Genomic DNA, 12,380 nt, shown 5'->3' on the forward strand with positions numbered 1-12,380 from the left:
AAAATTCCATGGGACAGAAAAACAGGATCGAGCTGCAGAGCCTCTTAAGCCCAGTTGCACTTGCAAAGACCTCACCCATTCTGCATGCAGTGGCAGCTGGGTATAGGGCAGATGCAAGCTGAAAGGGCAAAGAACATATTTGCCCTGCTATAGGCTGTGGATGTGAACAGCCACTCAAACATCATTGCCTCAGCTAGAGTTCTTCTTGCCAGGGACCACAGGATGTGTACCTTAGAATTTATACCTCTCCTCAGGGAGAGCTGACCTAATTTAAATAAGCACCAAAGACAAACTTCTGGCAAGGTGTAAATCTGCATTGTTGTAGGGGTGTGATGGTTAGGGGATGATGGAAGAGTTGTCTGACTTTCTATCCACCTTTATTCCTTGGCTGCCCTTCAGTTCTCCAAGTCCCAGCCACCACAACAGGGCTGTGCCTCTGGGATCACTGAGGCTTGCCCAGACTTCTGCTGGAGACCTGGCTTTTGTAGAGATGCCAAGCCTATTGTAAATTTGCAAAAATCCAGTAAACTGTCTTGTCACCAATTTAAGCCAAACTGTACTAAGCCACTTGAAGAACAGAATTATGCATCACAACATATTTCCAGTCTTCAGAGTTGTTAGGTCTCTGTTAAGGTCATCCTTTTCTACTTACTTCCAGATCCTTTCTGACAATTTCAATAAACCCCCACACTTCTAGGCAGTAGCCACGGATGGAAAAACAAGGCAGGAGGTAGGGGGATAAATTGGAATAGATGAGGACAAAGATTACTCAGGGAGATTACTTGCATGAGTGTGAAGCTGGAGTGCATGGAGCTGGTAATACAGAGCTAGAGGCTTGGTAAAAGTAGTATTTGGCATTTACAAAATTGATAAAATTTGACCATAACAAAAAGGTAAACGTTCAAATGGGATGAGAAAACCAGAGGTTTTCATTCTTCTGCAGGAGTGAATGTGGGCACAGAAAAGCAGTGAGTTTGCTGTGCTAAGAATTTGCCTTGAGCCTGTGGAAGCTGTAGCTGTTCAAGCAGCAGCTCAGGTGCACTAGAGCTTGTGCTGCCAAGAGCAATGTGATTGTGTAGGAAGTCCGTGGGGGAGGACAGGTGCCAATGAAAGCAGAGTGTGGAGCACTGACGGGCTGGGACAAACGTGGCGGGGTTGAATTCTCACGGCACTGTCTCTTTCTGGCACACAGATGCGCTACACGAGGCGGGTCTCGGTCTGGCCGGTGGCTTTCGTTGGGGGGCTGCGATATGAATCCCCAAAAGTGAGCCCAGCAGGGAAGGTGGTGGGCTGGAAAACCGTCTTTGACCCGAATCGCCCCTTCGCTATTGACATGGCCGGATTTGCCATCAGCATCAAGTTGATTTTGGAGAAGCCTCACGCCAGTTTCAAGCTGGAGGGAGTTAAAGGAGGGTACCAGGAAACGAGTCTGCTGAAGGATTTGGTGACTATGGATGGGCTGGAGCCCAAAGCAGCTAACTGCACAAAGGTGAGTAGTACAAGAAATCTCAAAGATACAGTCTCCTTGCAGGGTCCTGGCTGCTTTTACAGCCTCCTGCCACACTCTTCCACCTTCCATTCTGCCTGCCCTGTGCTGGCACATGTCAGTGCCAAATGATGCTGGGACAGACAGATGGACAAAGCCTGCTAAATTCTTCACAGATGTGAAGCTCAGAGAGAGCGAAGGAGCAGTGCTAGGCATTCTGTGTTAATAAAGAAGCTCAGATGTACAATTTGTGCCCAGATTACTTCTCCAAAATCCAGGAGGATTGGCAGAGGGTTGAGTCTGGAATTTTGCTTTAGAATGATCCCTCCTCCTTGTCACTTTTTCATGTGCCTGTAAAGTGTCTCCCAGGATGAACCCCTTCCAATCACTTGCTTCAAACAGCTGTGAGCCTTACTTTTCACCAGTGAGGCTCACATAGTTTCCATGCTCATAGTTTCCATGCTATTCAGAATGCCCTGAACTCTTTGTGCTTACCTCTAGGTGTTGGTCTGGCACACAAGAACTGAGAGGCCCACTCTGGTTAATGAAGGCAAGCGTGGGTTTACAGACCCCAGAGTGGAAGTGTAAGCAGAGAGCCAGCTCCAGGGTGTGAGTATCTTTGTCTTTATTGGTTTTAGCAAGGCATATAATCTGTACCTGATTCCTTATTTCTGCTATTATTTCCTCAAAAACTGCCTATGTGACTGCTCTGGTAATTCACCATGTCACCCTTTGGACAAGAAGTAGATTCTCATCTTTATGCACGTATGCTCTGTATTTCTTGCTCATTCAAGCCTCCTTGCAGACCATATGGGAGCTTTGCCTGACAGAGAGAAAAGTGACAGCAGAATTTCCCAGTTTCACTCAGTATTAATGACAAGCCAAACTCCTTGCCCCTGGACTCTTTCATCCAGCTGCAAACTCCCTTTGGTGTGGGAATTGTCCTACAGCATTCCTACAGGAAGGAGATCACACTCCTGCAGGCAACCTTTTGTCCCAGCAGCCCTGCCACCTGTGCAGTGTTTCTTGCATCCCCCTTCAGCTTTCATCCTGAAGGAACAGCTGTGGTGTGGGTGCAGCAAGGAAAGGCTGATGTAATGCTCAGAGCACCTCAGAACAGGAACCAGCAAAGCACAGCCTACACAGACTGTCTCAGTTTGAGGTGCTGGGTACCAATGCTCCCAGGAGAACATCTGCTGCTGAGGAGAGACAGAGAATGCACTAAGGAGTGCCTTTGCAGTTCACAGAGCCAGGTTCAACAGCAGGATGGGGGGTTGTGGCAACCACCATGGGTGAGGCAGGAATGTGCCAGAGATCACTGATGTGTTCTTAGAAAGAGAATGATGATGAAGAAGCGTCCAGATGCCATGCCCTCTGATGTCAATGGCAGATTCCTGCCCCAAAACTCCAAAAAGAATAAAAACTATCTCAATTTTGGAGTACCCAGCTCTTTCTGAAATCAGTCATAACTGTGTCAGGACACAGGATGCTGAATTATTTAATCCTACTTTGGAAGACATTCCAGGAGCGCTTTAAGTTTTGACCCCAATATACACCTCAGCTCAGCTCTACCAGTGGAAATAAAACTGACAGATTTTATACAGGCAGCCATGAGCATTTAAACTCCTGCACTGATCTCCTGTGTCCATCACTAGTAGCTGCACTCAGCATTGCCACAGCACTTCATCATCTCTGAGTGACAACCACACAAACAGAGCAAAGCAATCCCAGTACCTGCACATCCACCAGCAGATGGAAGGCACTGGAGTCAGTTATCTAAAGACAGACACATGGTGCCACCATAGGGACCCTGGGGTAGCCTACCTGTACCTCCTACAGGGCACAAACCCTGTACCATTTCTGACAGTTTTCAATTAATATTACAGATATCGTAGAAACTCATAAATGATGCAAGATACCTGTGTTTAGGCAGCAGCTCCTCTTTGCACCAGTGCTTTTGTGAGATCAACTAGCAACAACAGGCTCATTTTGCACACTCACCCATCTGAGTCTGCAGTTGCCTAAAGCTATGATTGCCCAAACTCAGCTCATAAGGACTCACAGACCAATTAACTGCAATGGAGGAATCACTTACTTTGTACAGGATGAGCAGACCTATAAAAACTCCGATAGTAGACCCTCCTTGCTGGAGGAGGGGCTGACTGCTCCATTGGAGATGCACAGTGTGGTTGTAATGTTTTCACAAATGTGCTGTTTATGGATGGGCTCTTTTGTCCTCACCTCTTTCCCTGGCCAAGCACTCAGCCATCCTCCATAAGAAATGTAATGAACCAGCTATGGAGTCTCGTGAGAATGGCTTCCCATGAGTGATTTGTTGTGGGAAAGGAAAGCAACCAGCTTAAAAGATCAAGACACTGCCACTGACTCACCAGCAGGACTTGCACCTTAATCCAAGCCATCCTCTCCAATGGTTTCAATCAGACTGTTGGCTGGATAAGCCACGCAGATTTTTAAGGATCTTTGCACTTGCATTAGCAGTCAGTTTGACCACAGTCCCTTCTGCACCACTGTCTGTCATGTGGGGCAGCTGCTCTGACATGTCAAGGTAGCAGGTGGCATCTACTCCAGGAGACATATGCAAGGTAAATTGCTTGACAATCAATGACAATCAAGCAAAATCGTTAGATTGCATTTCTTAAAAAATTAAATTGAGATCTCTGCTGAAGGCTTGTGTATTGGAAGTTCATACTATCAAGGCTGCTGAGCTTCTGAACATTGATAGACATGATCTAGGTAAGCCAGTGCTGAGAAAAAAAAGAGGCAAAATTACTCCCCTGAGGATCTTCTGTTCTTAGACACAATAGGAAGAATGTTTCCACCTTTCCCTCCTGGCAATTAGTCCTCCTTGAGGATCAGATCAAGCCAGTTAAGTCCAAGACCTCCCAGAGCCCTCCTTCCCTTTAAATCCTGCAGATATGAGTCAGGCAGGCATTGCCTGGTGTGGGATTTGCTACTCCCCTAATCTCTAATTGGACCACTTGCATGGCTGCTTGCCACAGAGCAGCCCAAAGCTATCACAGCATACATCCCTGCCAACTGTATTGAAACACCTTTGAAACACAGGCTTTGCCTCCTGAGGAGATGGAGATTAATTTCACTTCATATTTTTCTTTCTTAAAGTCCTGAAAACTATCACAGAAGACTGGTGTTTTAAAAACTACCTATTATTATTGCTAATTTTTATTTACAGGCATCCAAAAGAGAAGAGTGTGCTCAGGTTAGCATAGGACTCCTGCTATTGTGAAATTTGGAAATAGAGAAGGTTCATCTGCATTTCACAGCTTCCAGACAGACTGAATAGAGATCTCATCTTCCTATTCTTTCTTTTAAAAAATTATCAAAGAAGTTAAAATAATGACTTTAAATGCAGACAAAAAAAACCTGTCAGAAACTTTCTCTAATTCGTAAATAAAATCTCCCAGCTAAGACTCTAGGACAGATAGAACAAGCAGCTCTTCAGCCATATCCCTGCCCAAAGCCATGCACAATGTGGTTGAGGAACCTGTTCACTGATGCCTGCAAGGTGTTTGCCTGAGCCAGGGGGGATAGCCATGTTGTATTTACACCTTCTTACCTCGCTTTGTGTTTGTTTTGACAGAGGCAGAGGGCTGTGATTGTTCCTGAAAGCTCATCAGCAACCATAGCAACTCTGCACCCTGCCTGTCCTGCCCAGCGCTCTGCTCCACTGCTGGAGGATGACAAACACCCCGAAATGTCACCACTCCAAACAGCCCCCATTGCCCAAAGTGGTGGTAATAAGGAAGGACAGAGCTTAGGTGATGCCCTGAGATCCTCCCCACCTAGGAGAGGAGTGCTTCCCTTCCCCTCTGGGCCCTGTTTGTTAACCATTTGTTAAAACTTACTAGATGTGATCTTCATTCTCTGCTGTGCCAGCACAGAGGCTGAAATCCAGGATGGGTGCAGGTTTTCCAAAGGTCTCTCCTGGCATTTTGCAAAACCTGAGCTTCAGTCCAGCAACTGCAAACTGCAGTAATTAAAGGACAGTAGTTGTCACTAAAGCACAAACGTGGACTTGTTGGCCTGAGGCTGGTGTGCTCTCAAAACAGCTTTAAAGCAAAGCTGGCATGAGAGTCTGTCCCTCTGAGGGATGCACTCTGATATGTACATAGACCAGCCTTCAGTGTTGGAGAGGAAGCTGTGCTGACAAACCTCATTTGGGGTTTGGGAGTTCAGAAGGGATGTGGTGCCTATCCCTCAGCTCAGATCTTGAACTGTCCCTGCTTAAGGTTGTTTTGGAAAATGCCATCTGAGATCCCCAGGCACAGACCCCTCTGGATGAAGTTCATCTCCTGCTTTGGGAGACGTGCAGGTACTGTACCTCAGAGGCCATGCCTCTGTGTCTTGCTGCAGAGAGCAGAAAGCAGGGGAAAGATGGGCAGACTTAAACATGTTCAAGGCCTGGAAGCCAGCTGCAGCACCATCAGGTGCTCCAGGAGCCTCAAATCATGTGCATGGACTTGCTTCCAAGACCTCCAGAGAGGGAGGTGGGCAAGAAGTGCTCAGAGAAGAGGAACCCTCAGCCTGCACTCATCTGCTGTGAGAACATCAAGGAATGTGGAGACATCATCAGAAAACCTATCTTGAGCACACACATGACAACAAATGTGGCAAGGTTTTCCAGCTGAACTTTGTGTGGTGCTGTGAAGAGAGAGGAGTCCGTGTCATGTGGAAGGGTTTCCCTTTCCTTCAATAAAACAGGAAGACAGCCAGGTGGGAGGCAGCCTACAAAACAGGAGGTGCAAATGAGGACCGAAGGAAGGATGCACTGGATTAAAAGCACAAGTGTTGGTACCATATGTGTGCGTGGGGAGTGGTGTCGCTGTGACTTTTCCAGGAAGATTCCTTGAATGACCCAGAAACCCCTCTGAGCAGATCCTAAAAACCTTCTTCACTCAGGCTATGAGAAACAAGGCTTAAGGCATTCAAAATACATCAAGGATTTCACAGCTGGGAGAAAGTTATAAGCAACTGAGTCATCCCCTGCCCAAGGAATTCAGGGCTAGCAGGAAACTTATTTATTTGTTGATTTATTTATACTAGAATTCTTCTCTGCATATTCCTTGTTTAGTTTTGGTTTTTAGCTTAGGTCACATGACATATTTATGAAGAAAGAATATTTTCCTCCTTGCCTCAGAACAGTAGAGCTTAGTGTTCACCGATGAATGTCATATGTTCTGTGCTCCCTGGGGTTTCTTTACAATGGTATCTTAAACTGGCAAAATAATCAGAAACACAGCAAGGGGGGCAGTACAGCGAAGGAAATTACAGTTCTTTTATGCAACAAACGTAGGTGGTACTAAGTTTCTGCCTCCCAAGCAATCACACTGAAGTAAAAACATGAGCAAAGGACTGCCTTAGCAGACAGTCCCCATGGGCTCTCAGGAAGCCTCCATGAAGGGGGCTCTTTGAAGGGTACATGAGAGAGGGAGTTGGTCCATATTCCCTCAGTGGAGAAGGAGCAGCCACACATCCTGCTATAGGAGGGGACCAAAGTATGGGAGAGGCACAGGGGATGAGATGCCTCCTTTCAGAGAGAGAGAGAGACAGAAGAAATCAAAGAATAGGTAACAACTAGAGAAATGGAGACGGTATTTAGTGAGGCTAAGGCCAGGGCCTGTCTGGATAAACACACCAGCAGTACAAGGTCACCCTGCCAGCTGTCTCAGAGTGAAGAAAATACTGAATGGGGTGGGAAAGCAATGCATTCTCTGGACTGTAGAAAGGTCCTTACAGAGCTTACTGGCACTGCATAGCATGAAAAAAGTCCAGCATCCACAGAATGCTTTTCACTCTGCATTTGTCAGAGCTTTTTGTTCTGCCCTCTGCAGAAGGTAGCAGGGCTTGCACTGGAGGGGACTTTGCCAGCCCATCCTGCCACCAGGGCTCCAGGGTTTCTACCCTGCATTAACCCAAGATTAAGTTCCCTTCTTTGTGGTTTCAGTGAATGAGTAAGAGCAAGGGAATAAAGGAGTTGATTTATGATCCTCCATTTTCTCCTCTGAGATGGGCAAAGTTTCTGCCCGTATGAACAGGAGATGTGGTGATTAATTCTCTGGCCTTTAACCTCACACAGGTCTTACATAGGGTTTAGGCACTGACAGTGAGTGTTTGTAGCAAGGATCTATTCCCATTGCAACAGATCCCACCACACAATATTTTTAGAGTTGTTCTCTCTACAACCTTACAACAAAGCAAAATTACTCTTCCTGTATGTACAAGACTGTCAGTTCAGTCTTGGTCAGAGTTGGCTCTCAAGACCAGCCCTATTGCACCATCTCCATTCTTGCCCCAGCCTGGCCCTGTAGAGCAGACCTTCTGTGAATCAAAAAGTTCTGTCAGTCACTATGTTGTACAGAACTGAGACCTTGTCTGGACAGCTGACATTCCAGGCTAGCAGACAGATGGACCTGTTCAGCACAAATACTCTTTTCCCTGTGGAGCAGCCTGAGGACAGCCAGGACTGCTGCTGGCCAAGGCATATCAGATAAGGCTGAGTGAGTAACAGGCACCACAAGTTAAGATGGCTGTTTGCCCACAGAGCAGGGGAGCCCAGGACAGAAGCAGCTATCAGGGTTACAGGCTTCAGGGGAAGTGAGTGCAGTAAGGAGGGGAAGCCACAGATCAAGCCTGGAGTGTTTAAACAAGAGAAGGCATCCCAGCGCCTGGTTTTTACTAGCATATTAGTACCTGATATTCATGTTCTCTCAGATTCATCCAACTCACCAACCAGTGAATATTACTAACCTTTCCTGTTGCAGAAAATACTATTGATGAACAAAAGAGAATGTCAAGAAAGTACTTTTTAATGGTTATTTATTTATATTGAATGGTACTAGAGCATTATTAAATATGATGTGAATAGTATGATATTGCATTGTCTTGTCTGCAGCCTAAGTCCTTACTCCTTTTCTGGGAAAACACAGTGGATCTATAATGGGAAAAGTATCTATTTAAAGTGTTCTCATTTCAAGGCTACTCATTTCTCTCTTCCTCTGACCTAAATGTTACAAGTGAAAGCCAAGCAAAAACATTTCAGGTCCCTGAGACGGCTGCCTGCATTATGGAGATAAAGGAAACAGGAGACAGAAGAATACAGTCTAAACTCCACAGTCTCATGGCATCTCGAGCAGTCATTTTGGGCATGGTGCCCATCCCTACTGAGATTGCTCTGTAAAGGCGTGACCAGGACTCAGAAGTGAGTAGTGGTCAAAGCATAGGGCAGGCAATGAGTTCTCCATCTGACAGGGAAGGGTGCCACAAGCTGTATTAGTGAAATGTCTGTGTGATAAGAGCCCACTGTTGGCTCTTCCACAAGCCTGGGAGAAGTTTGGATATCCAGAAATGGTTTCTAAAGCTCTCACTAATTCATTCTATCCCTGGTCCAAGGTACATGACATCAGCTATCCAGGTTTTTTAACAGCAGGGCATTCACCTCTCAGAAACATGGAAGTAGTTTTAAAACTCTTCTGAGGAAGCCTTGCTGAAAATGTAGCATACTAGAGAACAAGCCAAATTCATACCTGTGTAATAAAACATCACATTCACAAAGGTGTTGCTAGAAGAACAATGTGAAGTTTACAAGCTAAGATCCTTCAAAAGGCTGAGAAAGAGCTGGTGTGACCAAAGTACTTGAAACATGCACCTCACTAGAAAACACGGTGTCATGGTTTAAAAGCACCTCACTTCCCAAAAATGAGAGACAGCTCTGCTTGGCTGAAGGCATCCACCTGTAGAAGGACTAATGCTACTTTCCTCTTGCCTTAATGGAAACCCTGGGGGCTGAGAGAGCACTGGATAATGCCCATTGAGCAGCACTGTATGAGCACCCAGCCTACTATAAACCACTGTCACACCAGCTGTTCTTCCCCTCCTCAGGCCCTGCATTTTCAAGGCAAAGCTTCCCAAAGCCACTTTGCTGCACTTTCAGTAAGGATCTAGTGCAGCCCCCAGGAGACAGGGCAGGGAGGGAGGAGAAAGGGAGAGAAAATGAGCAAGCAAGGATGAATCTTATTAAACAGAGTGAGGCACTCAGTCTCTCATCACATTCAGGCCTGATTGGAGGTGAAACCACACTTGGAGGGAGGAAAAGCCCTCTCCCTTGGGACAATCCAGAGGCTTTCACATAAACTTAATTTCAAGCTCTGCTGAAGATGGTATTTTCGTTTGGTTTGGGACTTTTTTGTTCAGGGTTTTTTTTTGTTGTTTTTTTGTTTGGGTTTTTTTTTTTGGGGGGGGGGGCGGTTTGTATGCATTCCATTTAATTTCCCAGAGAGCTGTGTGAAAATGAGAAAGGCAGACCTTTGACTGTGAAGCCAGCCCGGTGCCTGGTTCTTACAGATCCAGTCTCACATTGTTTTTCTCCATTACTGCTCTCAATAAATCTCTGTGCAAAGGTTGCTAAAATTCCCCCCCCCCCCACCTCCCTTCCACACTTCAGTGGAGACAGTTACTTTTTTTTTTTTTTTTTGCATTTAAGCAATCCAATTCATTTTTTATTCAAAACACACCCTATTTTCCACAGCTCTGTTTAAAACAGGAGCACTATGACCTTGAAAAGGCTCAGACCTGCTGGCACCATGAAGTTCTGACCTGTACTTCGCTCTTCCTGGCTTTCTGGTGAGGAAAAGGCTTGTGATTGGGTTTATGATCCACTCATTTCAGTGCTGATGGTTTGAAGGGGAAGGAGAGGAGCTGTAGTTGGTTTGGAAGGGTCCTGAGGGAGACAATCTCTCTGGAGATTGAGCTCTGCAAGCCTGCACAGAAACACACGCTGGCTGGCTCCTCTGCAGACAGCTGATCTGCCTAGCTTTATTTAGTTTTCCAGTCTGGAGAACAAATACACACACAGGTGAAAATACAGATTAGGCTAGGCTGTTTCCATCTGATCTGCTTCTTCTGCCCAAGAACTAGCACGGGGTGGCAATTTTTACAACTAAGCCCTGACTACAAGGAAGTTAGCAGTCACTGATGTGGGGCAGCTCTAATGGTCCAGCTGCTCCCTCTCCAAGACAGGGAGGCACACATGCTTTGTCCAAATTCTTCCTACATTGAGATTTCCTACTGTGGCCCAAGGAGGGATTGCAAAAGGATCATATAGCACTACTGGCCCTGAAACAATTGCCGTCTGCAGCTCCAGGTCATACCATGAAAATCTTGATTCCTTTCTTTGTTTCACAGCTGATGCAGAGATTAATTCTTTCCTGTCCTTGGCATTGTACTTGCTGGAGCTATCATCAGAACAGCAAGTGTTGCTTTGTTTTATGGAGGGGAAGGCAAGTAGGGTGGGTTTGCTGTGATTGTAGAGGGAATGGCACAAGAAGAATGTAAACAGTAAAGGCTCATTATGGTGTACAAAAAAAGCAACCTTTGTGGCAGCAGCATTGCATGGATTTCAGTACAGCAAGAGTTTGCCCGGGGAAAATAAATGTTCTCTACATTTTTTATTTAAAAACCCAATTAAGTTAAAATTAAATGTGAAATGATGACAATTTGCATCTAGGCCTTAAGCAATCCGCTTTAATTGAATAATGGTTTGTTCTGCACAAGAGAGTGACTGAGATCAAGTTTCCCATAGATGTGTCCTATACATCTCAGTCCAACTCTGAAGCAAGAGTACTCCCAACTCCTCATAAAAGTGGTATCACTCCCTCCCCCCATCTTCTTGCCATGCCATCCCATTTGGAAGGCAAACAGCAGCACATGCTCCATGAATCACAGAACAGGTAAGACTGGAAGAGACCACTGGTTATCATCTGGTCCAACCCTGCGGGAGGATGGATTGTGAGAGAATAGAGATAGTGCTGAAGGCAATCTCACCCCTGAGGAGTTGCAGCTGTACTAATTACCAAAGAGTAGGAACAGCCCTGCCCTTAATAGGGCACAGCTGTGGCCAATAAGGATGGTCCAGTAAGGATGGGTGTTATAAAAGAGTGGGTTAGCTGGTTGGTGGAGAGTTGGAGTGTGTTGGCTGTGCGGAGCAAGGGCCAGGTTGTTGTGCTAGGGATGGTAAGGGTTAGTATGTGCTCCTAGGGACAAAAAGGGTCAGGTGGTTGTGATAGGGACAGGAAGAAGTCAGCCAGCTGTGCAGAAGAAAAGGAGTCAGTGTTGTGAGGAGCTGCCCATGAGAACTCACAGAGAGAAGGTATGAAAGTCTTACAGTAAGATAAACAGAATAATGGTGACAGTCAGTTCCCATTCACTGTTGGCTGGTGCCAAGCACCGATGCCAACTATCGGTGGCCTGTATGGGGGTGAGTTCTGACACAACCCTCCTGCTCAAGCAGGGTCCCCTGGAGCATGTTCCTCAGGACTGTATCTGGACAGCTTCTGAATGTCTCCAGGGAAAGAGCCTGGCAGCCTCTGGGCAGCCTGTCCAGTGCTCAGTGCTGTGCCTGCTCTGGGCTGGCTGCTGGGCCAGTGGCTAAGCCTTGAAGTGCAATGCTAAGCTCAAGGAGCCTGCTCCCCCTCACAGATTTCCTTTTAACCCTCTTCCCAGTACAAACGTGGCCAACACAACTCTTCTTTGTAGGCGTGTAGGAATTTAATATCTGTAAAAAGCCTTTTCCTCTCCTGCATTTAAGCAAAAGCAGGCACATGAGAGCAGACAAATGGCTGACAGCACAATCTAAGCCCCATCTCTACAAAATCAGGCAGAGAAGAGGGGGCATATAAGCTGAAATTTTTCAGGGCAGCATGGCTGTGGCAGGAGGCCTCTCACAGCGGCCAGGATGCTGTGGTCCTTTTAGGCACTGGCTGAAGTGCATCCGTTCCATAGAATCGCCTAAAGGATCACTTTGGAAAAGACCTCCGAGATCACCGAGTCTATCCTACGACCGAACACCACCATGGCAAAT

The 12,380-nt window shown here is 46.3% G+C and overlaps 1 protein-coding gene across 2 annotated transcripts in view; it reads left to right on the forward strand.

Moving 5' to 3' along the window:
• LOC110480705 (galactosylgalactosylxylosylprotein 3-beta-glucuronosyltransferase 1) overlaps positions 1–8,392 on the forward strand; it is a 28,079-nt gene extending 19,687 nt beyond the window's left edge. For both annotated transcript variants that reach the window (XM_021548845.3, XM_021548843.3), the window contains exons 4-6: positions 1,193–1,489; positions 1,988–2,095; positions 5,106–8,392. In XM_021548845.3, the coding sequence (XP_021404520.2) occupies positions 1,193–1,489; positions 1,988–2,074 (384 nt within the window). In that variant the 3' untranslated portion in view covers positions 2,075–2,095; positions 5,106–8,392. The remainder of the gene's footprint in view (positions 1–1,192; positions 1,490–1,987; positions 2,096–5,105) is intronic.
• Positions 8,393–12,380: the final 3,988 nt, after the last annotated feature.

Source organism: Lonchura striata, chromosome 2, assembly GCF_046129695.1.
Source record: "Lonchura striata isolate bLonStr1 chromosome 2, bLonStr1.mat, whole genome shotgun sequence".
NCBI lineage: Eukaryota > Metazoa > Chordata > Aves > Passeriformes > Estrildidae > Lonchura > Lonchura striata.